This window comes from Leptinotarsa decemlineata, unplaced genomic scaffold, assembly GCF_025532065.1.
Source record: "Leptinotarsa decemlineata unplaced genomic scaffold, Ldec_3_MD MMD2_P_RNA_scaffold_14, whole genome shotgun sequence".
NCBI classification, from domain to species: Eukaryota; Metazoa; Arthropoda; class Insecta; order Coleoptera; family Chrysomelidae; genus Leptinotarsa; species Leptinotarsa decemlineata.
In genome coordinates this window covers 454,771-471,896 of record NW_027412528.1, presented here as the reverse complement: position 1 = coordinate 471,896, position 17,126 = coordinate 454,771, and the positions used below count along the sequence as shown (strand labels likewise).

Here is a 17,126-nt window from a genome sequence, read left to right as displayed (position 1 = left end):
GCTTTTACTCGGGAACGTTTAATTCGATTTCCAAAAATTGAACAGTGTTGAGGAATAGCTATCAAACGAGTCATCAGCAGACTGCCCTTTATTTCTGTAAAAAAGTTGGTATCTCACTTATGGAGAAGAGTGATGGGACAATATGTCATTTCATATCAGAAAGAATGTACTGAAAGTGATACCTTTTTACGTATATTTTTATCTTACCTTGATATCTTGCCCCCCCCGTGTTGTTTTTGGGAAAGTATATTCGTAAAAATGATCTGAGAGACCATTCATCATTCATAATGCAAAACTGTATAGGAAAATTCGAACAATTATAGATATTGCCTGGAAAGTGATGTAGGAGCTTATAATCACTGATAATATCGTCCCATTTTCTGATGTGCTATTCGCTGAGCTCATGAAATCAGTCATTATTACTGAAAATTTGATAATATCAGGTTGTCATGTGTTTTTGTAGCTCCATCTCAATGAATATTTATTCTACTATGTCGTGGTATATACTGATCATTGATCGAAAGAGAATTTTGTACTCTATACATTGATGCTGCTCATTTAATATTTTGCCTCTTTTCAGCTAATTTTTTTTACCAAAGCACTGCCGAAGCAGTCTGAAAAATCAACCAGGCATGATAGTGTTGATGAACGCACTGTTCGACGTTCTGGAGATTTCAGCCTCGAAGATGAACCCCGAATCGATCGACCTACAGTAAGTAATCCAGGACGAGAATTTGAGGACCATGGTGAAGACCGACCCATCACTGGGCGTCAGCTCCCATGTGGTTTTTAATAGATGAAATTTGTTGGAATGTTCGAAAAGCTCGAAAAGTGGATATCCCATGAAGAAATTGTCACGTTCCGAGGACTGTTCCTATTTACTTTTGAGCAAGCAAAACAACCCTTTTTTGATCGGATCGTCACTTGTGATGAAAACTGGATCCTTTACGCCAACAGAAGATGTTCAGCAAAGTGGTTTCCATGTACTTCCTGAAAGAGAAAACCTACCAAAGTGGGAAGTGGCTGGTGAAATCCAATCAGCAATGTGATGAAATGAAGTGATTACCAACGTGAAATAAAGTGTACTCCATAGATATTTTATAGATGTCTAATGAACATTACATATCATGCAGATGAAACTTGATACTGGAGTGGGAAAAATACTGCAGAAGGAATTTAACTTATATACATATATATTGCCTCAGCTTAAGTAATGGATGTTCTGCAACTGTAATGAATATCAAATTCATATAAAAAGTTCAAAGATGAATCGAAACATGTTTGGATCTTATCAAAAATTTATCGTCCAATTTTTGAAATGTTATAAAGAATAGTAGGCTCATCTCAATTTCAACACCCCAGATAATGAAAACTGATATGATTGAGTCGAGAAGGTCGAGTATTGCAATTTGACAAAATGCCGGGAAAGACGGAATGTCATGTTTCATATGAAAAATGCGGGATCCTTTGCTTTCTTCCTAATAATTCCTAATAAAGAATGCAATGTTTTCAAACCACCTCTAGCAACTCACCTCCGCTTGTATAATGGGGGCACCATCGAAAAAACCGGGAAGAACGGCACCATAAAAGTATTCCTCAATAAACTTAGGTGGGCGATAATTGGCAGGAAGGACCTGAAAATTGAAAGCTCTGTCAATTGAACCTTTCTGCAAATGAAATCATTTTACCAGTACTTTCACTTGGTACTTCACTTTTGTCAGAACATAACTGTATTCTAATTGGTAAGGTTTCATGTTTCAAAGTAAATCTCGGTCATTAAAATACCACACAGACAATGTTTTCTGATATTTGAAAACACTCAATCTAATTTGATGCATAAAATGCCAATATAATATGTCATGTTTTTGTGATATTTTCATTTGTAATTTGGGTGAACTGAAAAGCAGCATGGCTTCTTATCATCAGTAGATTCTTTACATCTTCATGATGTTATTCATTGAATTTTTTTTTCTGTATAATTAATGAAATTACCTACTACATATGACCATTTTACCTTATTCTCTTTGCTCTGTAAATTGTTCATTACTGTTGTACAATGAACTCGATTATTTTTATTATTTATTTAAGAGGGGATGATGTTCAGGCCCTGTACACTTTTATTCGATGCACTGGCATTTTTAAGCATTAACTACTTCTCCACATCCTAGGGTAAGTGATTATTGGGTTCAACAATTATGTGTCCAGAGTTGACGCAAATAATGACAGCCTTCTGCATTTCTCTTGCAAAGATTCCTTCAGTAGTGCGGCAGGCACGTATGATCTTGATATTTGAGTAGGGAGAGCATCATTCTAGGATAACCATTTGAACAGAGTGTGTTTCGTTAAAAACGGTGTTTCTTCACAGGCGCTAATAAAGCACCCATAAGGCGGCGTTATATCGATGGATATATACCAAGACGCATATGCTGGACACACTCACAGTAAGTCTCGGGCGCCTCACGGCAGGTCCTGCACCTAGTGTCAGGAACCCATTACGAGAATATCGTAAATTAGAAGGCTATTAGGAACTTTCATTCTTCGACTTCAGCACACTTAAACGTATAAAAGCTAAGGTCATGTGCTCTGATGAGACCTCTTACATCCGACGCAGACGCAGGAATATAGTTAAATATGTGGTTTCGAAGTGTGCAATTCACGGAGCAAGTTTCAACTCGGTGACAGAGTTGTAGTCAGTTTAGTGTCAAAAACTAATCCAAGTTCATCGGCAGCAGGTGGCAGCTGTCTTGAAAATATATACCGCAACTCCTGCTCTTTCACGGTCGCGGACCATGCATAGAAGGGGATTTGAAATCGACGCACTGGCTTCGTCTAGTACCATTTTGTCATGTAGACACACTGAACTCCAAAAGCCCTCGTCCTGTCTATGGAGATGCATAACATTTTCAGATCTTTACGTCGAGTTGATACAGCTCCTCTTATATATTAAAGGAGTAGAGTAAGATCTAAACGCAAAGTATGCTTGTAGCAGTAACTTCGCTCTTCCTCGAAAGTTCCAGTGACCAGATCTACGGAGTTTATGCTTATACTTGCCACGGAGATAATTTTTCATGGAGGTTGTCTCTTGTGAGTGGCGATATTCCAACCCGAAGTAAGTACACGTCTGTCAGGCATCCAGATGGTGTAAGGTATTTTCGTCTATGAGCTTTCCATTCCTTGCTTAGGGGTTTGAAGCGTAGAATAGAACTGCATCCTAACGTTTCATCAAGATGAATAAAACTCTGAAGAAGCCAGGTACTCGTGTTGGCGAAATGTTAGGATGCAGTTCCAAACTATGACGGCCTTCAAACCCGAATGAAGATAGTAATACTGAAAATATCGGCCGCGAAAGCCTTTACCACTTTATCAGATGCCTCTACGGGGAGGAAACACTGAAACAATACATACATCTGAACAAAGGTAAAAAAAGGGTGGCACGCTTACAGAGTCATCGGTGAATCATCAAGATGAATAAACCTCTGAAGAAGCCAGGCACTCGTGCTGGCAAAACGTTGGGATGTAGTTCCCAACTACGACGGCCTTCATACCCGAATGAAGATAGAAACACTATTATAATTATATTCAATAAACTACTATTTCTACTACTACTATTTCATATTCAATCTTCTTGTACTTTTAGTCAGCAGTTTATATTTATATATATATATATATATATATATATATATATATATATATATATATATATATATATATATATATATATATATAAAACAATGTAGGTTTTCACGGATAGTAGAATATAATGTGTTGTTTTTCCGGGTGTTCATCCGTTGTGTACTATTCGATAGACGACGTTTCGCCATCATCTCAGATGGCATTATCAAGACGAGTTACTGCTTCGCTTCGAGAGGTGTAACTGATGATAAAAACTCGATAAAAATAACTGAGTAAATGCAAGTGAAACATAAGTGGAACCACCCATTGGTGTGACACCCAAGTCAACTTGCCAAGTTTTTATGTCAGTGTTGGTGGTTTGACCAATCAACCGACAACTGCGGTAGTAGAAATTTCAAGTACTTTTCTGGTCTTTCACATTTTGTCTTCAATCGAGGACCGCCTTCCCGGTACTGACGATGCCCAATAGGCTGAAACAGCTGTCTAACAGGTGGCTCTTAAATTGAAATCAATATGGGCATGACCAGAAAGTACTTATCTATTTATCTTTTGATTTTCATCAAATAATCCTGGTCATTCCTCAGGCCTTCAACATTTTCGACGGTAGTGGAATAAACTAATGACTTGATATAACCTCTAATGTAAAAATCTAGAGGATTCAAATCCATTCCTTTTTCAGACTAACTTTAATACCCTGCATTTGCGGACAAAAGGTATATTGCGAACAGTAGTTATTTTTTCAGGCAGAATCGACCCCTGTAGTTTGTAGCACTAATTTACTTATACCCTGAATATTTGAAAATTATTTTTAAACAATACCATAAGTGACCAGCATATTTATATCATGTGAAAAAATATGTCACTGAATTATAGACTTTATTCAAGTTGGGCACGGCGTGGCCGTGTTAATTTTCATTCAAGAACATCATCAACCTCTGCATCCAAAACGACCAGTAGTTATTAGGGTTCTTATTCTGTGAAGCACCCTGCGCATCTTGATTGTTTCCGCTAATGGTATGATGCAAGATTATTACATACGTTATCACTATTCCTATTTATATATCTAGCATATTAAATAAATGATTGTTAAATGAAACTTGATATATCTTAAACACCTATCTCCAAACTTTTCTTCAAAAGTATTGAGATAGAGCTTTTATATTTATCCGACACTATTGACATATCTTACTCTATCCAAATGCTATGTTACTTCAGAAAGGAAGAAGTTTTATTATCGGCTACTAATTAATATACTTACCGTAACAGTTACACTCAGCAGTGCGTTTTTGAGATCATTGACACCTCTATTGTCATCTGCTGTAAGAATTTCGAACTGGAACTGTTTGTCCAAATCATAATAGACTTCTTTTTCAACGGTTATATCTCCACTGGATATGCTTACATTAAATATATCTTTGATGGTGTCGTTGTTAGTTTTCAAAAAGTAATATGGGATCAGTCCTTCACCTTCTATATCATAATGAGCTTTCTCTGTCAAATCAAACGACAGGGGGGCCTTTGCTTCTTGCACTTCAAAAGCAAAAGTTAGGTTATCGAAGTATGGTTTTTGGATATTATCAGCAAATGTTATTGATATATTCCTCATAGAATTCAAGGGTTGTTGTTCTGTGTTTTCTTTATCCCAAAGAGGGTCATCGTCGGTGATTATTTGGGCTGTAATTTGCAACTGAAACACAATTGAAAACCATATTATGTTTTGAGTGAAAACTTAGCTATTAGGTGAGTTACAATTATTTCACAGAAAATGCAATCTATTGCCTCAAAATATAGAACTATGCGTCATCGAAACATCGAACATCAACGAAAGCCAAGGAATTTGCGGTTATAACTACTACTCTACTAACTAAATGGTAGGTACAAGAGTTGAAGAGTTTTGAAGTGTTTTCTGTGTGGAATATTCTTTAGTTGCAGTCGAGTTCACACCTAATTGAGCGCGTAGTGCTTTTTATTTCATTCACTTCGTATTCCATGGGCTTTCGAATAAGGTTCTTACTGGCAAGATTCATGGAACACTATGACTTGAGAAGCACAGCCTGCTCGATCGGCTTCAATGAGTCAGATCAGATCACATAAAAATCAATTGAAACTATAATAACATGCACCTGTTATTGGTACATCAGTTTGATGAAGGTTTAAGGACTTCTAGGAACTTACTCCTTCACTTCGGAAGAAAATCCTCACTTGGTAGTATTGTGTTAGTCGGGTAAAACAAGTGATACATGAGGTATCCTTGAGATACCTGTACCTGTTGATGTTGAGCTTTCAAATTGATTTTTTTTTGAGCATACTTCACCGACTATAAAATTATGAGCCTCGTATTCTGAGTACACTATGTTTATACCTGTTCCAGCTACCTAGAGAAGCTTCAAGGTCATTTGCAGTTTCGTCAGCCATATAACATAGCAATATAATATAGCAATACCATTTCAATTTGATGAATGCTCTTGATGATGACTGAATGTTGACATTTGAAAAAATCGAAACGGATAAAAAAGAAGAAAAACAAACTCATATATTCATCATCCGTGAAAACCTACACTGTATTCCACATACACTGATGCTACATGCTGTTGCACGCATGCACGCAGCATTTAGCACGCACCCACACATACATACCGGGTGTCAACGAATCTATTAGACAAGTCATAACTTCTAGACTATTAGGTGTATCAAAACGAGATTTGGTACAGATAAAAGGTATGTGGAGAGGAGAGTTTTCACATATTTTTCACTTTCCGGTCACTTCCGGTTTCAGCGGAAATGGCTCCGGTTCTGAATTTTTAAATGAAACACCCTGTATATTGTAACATTTTTGGATTTCTGAGACAATTCTGGATCAGGAACTGACATTTCCGGAAGTTTTTCAGCCTACTTGCTTTTTTCAGAGTCATTTTTAAAATTGCATCTAGGTGGCCATGATCGGACGTAAACTAATCTATGGACCTCAGGTGATATCAGAAAATTGCAATAGCGGAGTTTTAGTGACTAGTGTGTTGAATATGAATGAGACAAGTTTACAAAATAACATTTTCGTGTCTAACTATTATTTTTCAAATTGCGACCATTTTTTGACAAGCACTTTCCGAAAAAAGGATTTTTTGACAAATCTAACGATACTAATTTATTTGCGATTAGATTACAAATAAGAACATAAATTGAATATTACTGAGGAAAATACTCGATACAAATTCATTTACTTTTGTCAAGGGTGCCATGGATAGGAATGATGCATAATATTTTGCGGTTATTTCCATCAAGTCCACTTTGGAGAACAAAACGCTCACCTAGGTTATGACAGTGACATAAGCTTTATGAGCAGAAAGTAGAAGTTTCTCTTGATTTTCGTTAATTTTAGTTTAATTTTTCGTCGAAATAATGTATACTCAAAGTGAAAAAGTGGATATGTTGTTATTGTTTGGAGAATGCCACAGAAATTCAAGGAAAGCTGCTGAGTTGTATGCTCAGAGATATCCCAATCGGCAACACCCATCTCATCAGTATTTTCCCTATGTTGAGAGTCGTTTTAGGCAAGAGGGAAATCGAGACGCAGAACAGAGGTTTGTCATAAATGAGGAGACTGAGATTAACGTTCTTGCTATGGTAGAAGTTGACAAAACGGTTTCTTCAAGAGAAATTAGTAGAGAAATGCAGATAAGTCACGAATCAGCAAGAAAAATACTGAAAAAGCACGGATATCGAGCATTTAAATATCAGTTACATCAACATTTGTATGCTGACGACGGCAATAGAAGAGTAGTATTTTCTGATTGGTTGCTTCAAAATCATAGAGTTAACCCAAATTTTATCAACTTCATTCTATTTTCCGACGAATCACGGTTTACAAATAATGGCATGTTTAATAAACAGAATTGTCGGTACTGGGCCCAACAAAATCAACATGCAATGAGAGAGGGCAATTTTCAAGAAAGGTTTGGCGTCAATGTCTGGGCTGGTATCGTTGGAAACAGAATAATTGGTCCAATATTGTTTCAAGGTCAGTTAACAGGGGTTAGATACTTGGGTTTTCTTCAAAATGAAATCGAGGATCATCTTAATGATATGCCTTTAGAAGTTTTACGGCAAATTTACTTCCAGCAAGATGGAGCACCACCCCATAATAGCAGAGACGTACTTGATTTTTTAATAGAGCATTTTAATAATAGAGTTATTGCAACCAACGGTCCAGTACGGTGGCCTGCCCGCTCACCGGATCTGACTGTGTTAGATTTCTTCATTTGGGGATATGTAAAAGAAAGGGTCTACTATGCAACAGCCCCAGCCACTCTCGAAATCTTAGAAGAAAGGATTCAACAGGCATTTAGAAGTATATCGCCTCAAATGTTACAAAACGTGTTGAGAGAAACAATTGAACGAGCTGAAATGTGTCTTGAACAAGGAGGGATGCACTTTGAAAATTTACTATAGTGGAATTTTCAAGAACTTAGGATTTTGCAAAAAATCTAAGTGCATCGCTGAAATTATTAGTTAAATTTGTTAAATTTGTTGATCCAATCGCAAATAAATTAGTAACGTTAGATTCGTCAAAAAATCCTTTTTTCGGAAATTGCTTGTCAAAAAATGGTCGCCATTTGAAAAATAATAGTTAGACACGAAAATATTATTTTGTAAACTTGTCTCATTCATATTCAACACACTAGTCACTAAAACTCCGCTATTGCAATTTTCTGATATCACCTGAGGTCCATAGATTAGTTTACGTCCGATCATGGCCACCTAGATGCAATTTTAAAAGTGACTCTGAAAAAATCAAGTAGGCTGAAAAACTTCCGGAAATGTCAGTTTCTGATCCAGAATTGTCTCAGAAATCCAAAAATGTTACAATATACAGGGTGTTCCATTTAAAAATTCAGAACCGGAGCCATTTCCGCTGAAACCGGAAGTGACCGGAAAGTGAAAAATATGTGAAAACATTCCTCTCCACATACCATTCAACTATACCAAATCTCATTTCAATTCTCCAAATAGTCTAGAAATTATGACTTGTCTAATAGATTCGTTGACACCCGGTATATATCATTCAATAGGTCAGAAAAAAAATCGCATTCTACTTTCAACATTCTACAAGGAATTGATCATACCGAATAATGAAAGGACCCAAATTTATAGATTTACTCAATATTTCACTATCTATTCAGAAATGATTATACCAATAAAACCTTTCATTATTATTATTATTATTATTATTTATCAATATGTTTTGATTCATAATCTACAGTTTTTAAACGGATTGCATCACAGTGGAAGTTTTGAGACCATCATCATTGTTCCACAAATTGCTTCCTAGGTCATAACTTTCTATGTCGTTATCGTTGTCACTTCACTATCTTTATACAAACATTTGTGGGAAACTTGAAACGGAGGGAAAATCCATTGAATTCGAAATAAACGCTGCACAAAGATATGTGGATCGTGCATAAAAGTTACTTTCAGACACAAAATAGAAAAAAATTTTCATATGAACATTGAATTCCACGAAAGAATAAATATTTTCGAATCAACTGCCTCCATATGAATATTGAATCATACGAAAACCATTTATTCCTATTCAGTTTGTACTCCAAACATTCGTTTCTCACAATCTTCAAGTAATTATTATGACTTGACGATTATGGGAAATCATTGCTGTCAATATTCTGCAATGATTTATGAAATATTCCACTTATAAAAGAGTTATTCACATCTGTATGAAATTAAATACCTGAACTGAACTGTACTGTGAATATTTCAGTCAGTTTTGAGGCGAAATCACTACCACGATATTGACAAAATTCTACTTGTGCCTATTCTTCAATAAAATCATCAATATTCAATGAGAAAAATGAAAATCTTATTCTAAATACTATTCCTAGATGTTTGTTTGAAGGTGGGTGTGTTAATAGTTCAGTTTTTTTTTGGTTGTTGCTTGTATTTTATTTCATTGTAATTTAAGTTTTTTTGCTTGATATAATTGTTATATTTCAGGTAATCTTTTTTAATTTTGTACAGATTTTTTCAGGGATTTCAAATCAATTTATATCATAATAGACAATGGAAGTCCGAACTAATGAAATGCACTATTCCTAGATAGCTCGTTCTGTATGTAAATATATGAGTATTTGTTGAGATGAAATAAAATTTCCGGATAAACAGAAACACAAAAAAAAGCCATGATCGCCTCACCCGATCACACTTTTCGTTAACGCTCTCGTCACGCGTTCACCAGCTTACTCCCCAAGTCAAGCGCGCGTCAAGTTTTACTTCAAAAATAATGTAGGTCAATCATGGAAGTAGAAACCAAGGGAATAAGCACTCAAATCGCCGAGTGGCGACTGAAGTATAGGTAGAGTTCGGTTTTTGAAATAAAAATGATATGTTTTAGTATGTTATTAATATAGCTAGGGGATCCCATGTTTTCTCTTATGACACTTCATTCTGGCGATTTTCGGATCTTCGACCTTCAAAGGCCACTTCAAGGTCACATGTGTCTCTTGCCCACTTCAAGGTGGTGAGTGTTCCAGATAGAGACGTTAGTTACTGGAAAAGAAACACGTGTGACGTAGTCGTCCCCACTCCTCCACTTTCACCATCATTCAGTCGACCAATCAGAAGCTACCGCGTGTACAGCAGGAAATTCAAATCAGTAGATGAACAATACGGGTACGAGCGCATTTCAAGGTCGCTCATCGTTAGAGAGTGTTTCTAAGAAAATTAAGAAACAGGAAAAGAGAAACTTGTTACGTAATCGATGCATAGAAGGATGGAATGAGTATTGGAGAGATTCAAAAATAAGAGCGTGGGTTTGGGCCCCCTTGAGACTTCGCCTCACCCCTCGGGCCTTCTTGGGACTTCACCGCTGACCGCTGAGCTCCCTTGTCGCGCACCAGTCACGTGGTCCCAGTGGTCATCGGCAGCTGAGGGACATCAAATAAAAAAAACCGCACATGTGCGGTTGGGTCCTGCTGGTCCAATTAATAACTTCTAGTTTTTTCTTGATTTGGCCGATATAGAATTTGTTGCAGTCCGAGCATTGTATACTGTATATTCCGTTTTGGTCTTTGTTTTGTGCAATGAGCCCAAAAGGCATACAAAAATCCAATAGTATATAAATCAAACCTCGCAACACACGCCATACAAAACAAACATAATTTTCCCCCACCAGAGAACATAAAACTCATAAAACAAGTCAACAAGGGAAATCGCATGGACATTTGGGAAAACTTGAACATCCATAAATTTAACAGTCATAAATCACTTATCGAGAAACAAATACAAATCAAAACACAACAAGACCTCATATTCAATATATTAAACAAAACCATACACATTCCTAGAGAAGATCTATATATATATATATATATATATATATATATATATATATATATCTATATATATCTATATATATATATATATATATATATATATATATATATATATATATATATATATATATATATATATATATATATATATATATATATATATATACAAATTTAGGTGGACATCAGGTATAATGGTAGGTAACGGTTAAATTAGCTTTTGCAGGCTTCTATTACATATAAAACATTAACATACCGTAGATTATATATTTTATAGTCTATTTCAAGAATAGGGTAGAGTCCGTTCTCAGAAAACAAAGACCTCATAGCTGTAAATTTATCAAAATATCTTCCAATGTATTCAGTACAATGTATTCAGCCAAAATCACCTTGAATTGTTTTTAGGAAACGTGAGATCGCATTCAACCACGAAACAGTTCAAAGGTATACATAGGAAAATTGTGACTCATATGGAATTGAGGGATGTTTTAGTGGAAATTGTACACCTTTCCAACAAATGTGTATCTTGAATTGTTCATCTGCCATACAACGAATTAATAATATTACAAATAATATTAAATATAAGTCAGGCATAAATGATTTTAGTTAGCTCAAATTGCCCGATTTTGGCAATTTGTCTGAAGTTGGTACTCAAGTTAATGTTTATATAGTGGAATTTACAGTAAAAAGTCTCTCAAAAGTTTCACATTGTCATCAGTGTTGTTTTCTAATTATGTTTCAATATGGATTGAGGACAAGGGCAAATTTAATTTATCCCTCTGAAAGTATTGTTGAAATTTGCGAATTATGTGAAAAAATAATCAAATGTCACTTGAGCTCATGTGGAGGAAACATTCCGAAAGATCTATAAAACAAACAAAATTGTACCTTTCTATACCTTTTATTTTAGATATGTATCGATAAAAATTAAATATAGGTGTTCTTGTAATATGATTTTTTTAAAGGTACATTGAATCCATAATTATTCATACGACTCTATATTTGTATTTAAACTTAATGTGAGTTCAGATCTGCCTTCGGTGCCGATACCCTTACTTCACTTCAGGTTTCATTTCCACGCAGCGTAAGTCTTATCAATGCAAATTCCTTTGGTTTATACTTTCATTAAGACAATATTTCCACCGACAAAATATAAATGAATTCCCATAAAATGATAGGAAGTTTTTCTGGTTTTCTTAGCACACGATTAAGTTGTGTACAAATGGAATATACATTGTGATCAAAAAGTGAAAGAAAATAGTTCAATCGATGAAATCTTACCGTATAATGTTTTTGTTCAAGAACTTCTGTCGAGTTGAAATCACTATTAACTTGTAGTTGGTATGTACACGCATTCATTTTGGTAAATTTGAAGAATGTTTTATTTCGACCTGAAATGAAAACAAAACATACTCGTATTATGAATGTTGTAGGATGAAACAACGCATTTCAAAAGTGTATCATTTATTTGCGAAAACCAAAAGTTGTCGATACCACATGTTGCTTGTTTTCTTTGATATTTTCTGATATAATCTGAAATACACGCGTTATCAAATATAATTATTATAGTGATGGAAAACGCCATGCAGCGGAAGGCCTCTGAGCCCACTAACGGAATCTTCGAAATACTAGGCACCTTTTCGTCATAGAAACCATTGTCACGGTAATGCAGAGCTTTGTCGTGATGAACCCCCGTTCATTAGTTACTCGAGGAATCATGAAGTAACCAAAGAATCCAACCCTAAAGAGATTGAAGTCGGTTAAATGACTGTTCTACCTGTAACATCGGATCAAGATCAAGAACTTTTCAGTTATCCAATTCTTGATCTTGTTTAATGTAGGAGACCAGCTGGTGCAGCCAGAAGAATCTATATCAGAAGAGAAAACAAACTACCACTGAGCAGATCAGCAATTGCTTACGCTTAAATGATGATTCACCCAAACTAGGGGTTGGGTGAATTTAATGTATCGTCAGTTATAGCTGATGCTCTGATACCCTGATATCGGTGGGTTGCTGCGGGCATCAAGGCGAAAATCTTGCATTGCAAACATCCGACAACCTGAATATCGACCAATCAACTGGAATCTCTTTAATATGCCATTTTGGCTGCTATAGAGGATAATCCAGAAGATGACTCACAGGTACTATTCCAGAGCTGCAAATTCCTGACTGGATGACTATAGGTTACTTGAGAGGTTCGAGGGAGCAGTAGATGGTAGATGCACTGCATCCCAAGCCACATATTCATGTTGCTTACCTACATCTTACATGTCAAAGGTAGTCGTAGACTGATTGTCGATTAGGTTCTCACTAGATTGAGGGATATTATCATGGTCTGTCAACCTTGAACAGGATTGTTATTCACTAGGGAACTAAGGCCCTGGTGGCATAATTTAGGTTTTCAGCATTTGGCATGGTCCCAGGTCATCTGGCCTGAAAAATCACTCACCAACCGAAGTAATCGATTTCGTTGTATAAGACACATTAAACCCAAGCGGATTGCAGTGGATGGTCGATTAGATCCACTCATTTTAGATCTACCTACCTAGAAATTCAGAACTAAAATTCTTCACGTACAGCATTCGTGATCTAACAACAGACAGAGCTGTTACGATCTATTATCTCATCAGTGATCTAGCCTGCACCACATGGAAACTGCAGAGAAATACAAAAAGCGATTTCTCATTCGGCAGTCGATGCAACAGAAAACCGCGGACTTTTTTTTTTTGTATATTTTGTGATGAAAGCTGCCTCAAATTGTTACCTGCAGTAACGTTAGTTACAAATACAAGAGGAATAAAAATATAAAAAGTTTTATTTCTCATTTTTCATGATGCTCTTCTATCACGTAGTAATGGCTGAGTCTATCAATTTTTTCAGGAACATATAATTTTCAAAGCGTATTCAATTTTTCCAATGTTTTACATTAATCATTACGTGAAATGGTTTCAACAATGACATAATCATTAATTTATTCAGAAACACAAACATTACGAACTATTTTATTTTCATTATATTACCTACAGGATTCCTTATGATTTATTTTATTAGTATGAATTTCCTTGTATAGAAGTGAAACTGAAGAATTGGTATTTAAAAAATTATTCACAATGACTACAACCAAGGTGGAAAAATGTTCATATTATGAAATATCTCATTAGAAATCAATTAGATGAATATTACCATTTCGTAACGAATACTGCTCAAACTACTATTGGATGCAGGTGATGCGAATATCTACTATGACCCCGCTTGAACGTTAAAAAATATTCTGAATAAATTTGCAAATTGGCAAATAAATCCTGAACTACAGCAATGACGACGAAAAAACTGCAATGATATATTTTTTTTACCTTCTCAATAGGAACAGAAAATAATCTATGAGCTTTTTTGATACTTTCAGTTTTCAGTTCCAACCTGTCTCCCGTCCGTTAAAATTTTATTTTCTGTGTGGTCTAGCCACCTTTTTATCCACTCAGGAGTGGAAGTTTGCCAATTGAAGTGCATGCATAACATCTGAAGTTATAAGTTGTTTGAAGTCATGATATATTATGAATTTCGAAATGATTTTTTGTTTCATGCCAAGTTGTTTGTACCAATAAGAGAAAACGAGAAAAAACTTAGGTCTGCAGGTACTTTTTCTGAAGCACTAGCATTCGTTTGCATGAAAACAGTATATTTCCAATGCCCAGCTAACACAATTTTGCCCGGACGACATATCTGAAATATTATGATAAAAGACATTTGCAGACTTGCAGGCATTGACTTTTTGATATCAACATCTTCCAGAGCAAACCTGTATTTCCGTGACATGAAATGACGAGTGGAGAAGGTATAATTTACTTATATCGTCGACAGGAAAGTACATGACTTTTATTTGTTATTGTATATATTAATTATTGTTGTATATTGTATTTCCCAATAAGTTTTTTCTTCGCCACTATTAATAAGGTACTGTAATGTTGTTCGGAAATATATTCATTTCAAATTATTTTGTAATTGTTGTGTAAAATGGATATTTGAAAAAAAAACATGGATTTGAACATTGTAGAAAGAGGAGGAGAAAGGAGAAAATTATTGGAACCCACCATGTTGTTGGCGTTATGGAACGGAAAACCATGTCTATATTATTAATAACTGTCCATGTAATCAGAGGAAATACTCTGTCTGCGCTACACATTATAGAGAGGGAATTAACGGTGAAATATAATATATTACATAATATATATTATATAATATATAATGTATTACAAGATATATATATATATATATATATATATATATATATATATATATATATATATATATATAATTGATAGTGTAACGACCGTATGTATGTATAGAATAGTAGTTTTTCGGGGATTCGGTCTGATTAGAATAAATATTTACTCTTTTTAGCTGCCCGAGCTTTCGCTAATGTTTATTAGCTTTATCGAGGGCTGTAATATAAAAAGGACATGATAAATATATATATATATAAAACATAATAACGGATAAAACAGAATACCTGTGCTATTTGAGAATATTCAATTTGAAAATTTCAATTTTGAAAGAAGTCTTCAACATCAAAATGACAATTTTTTGACATTGAATAATGTCAATGTCAATAAAAATGAATAAATTTTGCTGAGGTTGTCGATGTCTGTCTTTTTGTTGATATTGTTTTCTTTAATTTTGATCTCAGCCATTTCCAGAAATTGCCTTTTATTTGAATCTGGTTCGAAATGGAGAATTTTGGTGTTAGTATAATTGGCTGAATGATCATTATCTAGAACATGTTGTGTGAGTGCACAAGAATTTCGCTTTAAATTTTTACAATTACTTTTATGAAGAGCTATGCGGGTTTTCAAATTGTTTTTTTTTTACTAACAAAAAATATAAATCTGAATACATCCTGTAATAGTAACACAGTATAAATCCCCATAATGAACGATAATAAAAACTTGAAAAAGTATTTCACATTATTCAATGTCAAAAAATTGTCATTTTGATGTTGAAGACTTCTTTCAAAATTGAAATTTTCAAATTGAATATTCTCAAATAGCACAGGTATTCTGTTTTATCCGTTATTATGTTTTATACAGGGTCCTGCAACAGTGGCGCGGTGTTCCATATCTCTATATAGGAAGCAGATAGGAATCTAATTTTCTATAATATCACCTTATTGCTCGAGCTCGACAAAATAAAAATATTGGCGGTCACACAGGGTGTTCGATTTTTTCTGGGCGGATCCCAACTGTGTCTTTTTAAATGGCAACCTATATTTTTTATCGCTTTTTCGGTTTCTTCATAGAAAATAAAATAAACTTTATGCATATCTGCACTTCAAAAATATTGACGGTTTTCGAGATATCTAGCATGACAGGTTTTTTTTTCCAATTATAAAGTGGTGCCAAGTCCAGTTGAAATTTTTTTTTGGTCGAATATTCTACATTGGTAACTCTCTCAAACGATATATCTGAAATCGACCTGTGATATACAGGGTATGAAAAACCGCTTGCCAAATATTGTAAATGAAAATTTGCAAAATCTTCCTTAGATTAAATGGAACACCCTGTATATTATTGATCCATAAGAAGCGCCAACGGAACCTCTACAAATTTCATTAAGTATTCCCTATGGCTAAGTTCAATAGTTTTTCTTAAATGAGCATTTCTTTCGAAAAATGGTCATTTTTTCAAAGCGAAATCCATTTGACGACTGATAAAAATATACGAAAGATATCTTGTTTCAATTTTGTACATTAGAAGGTGTCCAAACAAATATTTTTTAACGAAATAAATGTATGTACCTATCACTTTTTGCTAAATGGAAAATTATTTTTTCATTGGATGCAGAATTTCACTCATAAATCGTGCAATATCAAACCAAACAAGTTAAAAGAAAGAAACATTATAAATAACTATTTTTTTCATGTTATTATATTCATTCAGAGCTTGAGTTCTAGATATTCAAATTTGTCAACTGGCAAATTACAAAACTACAAAAGGGAGAGTTTGATTAAGGTTGATAATGAAACTTTTATAAAATATGTTCAACATGTCTTCCATTTTCTTGAATGCAGAGCTGAAGTCTATGTTTGAAAGACTGTTCTACCCTGCGCAAGACAGCTGGTGTAATGCTGCGAAAAGCATTCGTTATTCTAAGTCGCATAT

At 34.7% G+C, this 17,126-nt stretch overlaps 1 protein-coding gene across 1 annotated transcript in view; it reads right to left on the bottom strand.

Annotated features, from left to right (window-relative positions):
* Positions 1-17,126, bottom strand: part of LOC111505336 (cadherin-AgCad1) — a 129,441-nt gene that overhangs the window by 18,585 nt on the left and 93,730 nt on the right. Inside the window, exons 23-25 of the mRNA XM_074176293.1 lie at positions 12,252-12,361; positions 4,892-5,320; positions 1,533-1,634 (exon numbers count right to left, since the gene is read on the bottom strand). Of these exons, the coding sequence (XP_074032394.1) occupies positions 1,533-1,634; positions 4,892-5,320; positions 12,252-12,361 (641 nt within the window). The remainder of the gene's footprint in view (positions 1-1,532; positions 1,635-4,891; positions 5,321-12,251; positions 12,362-17,126) is intronic.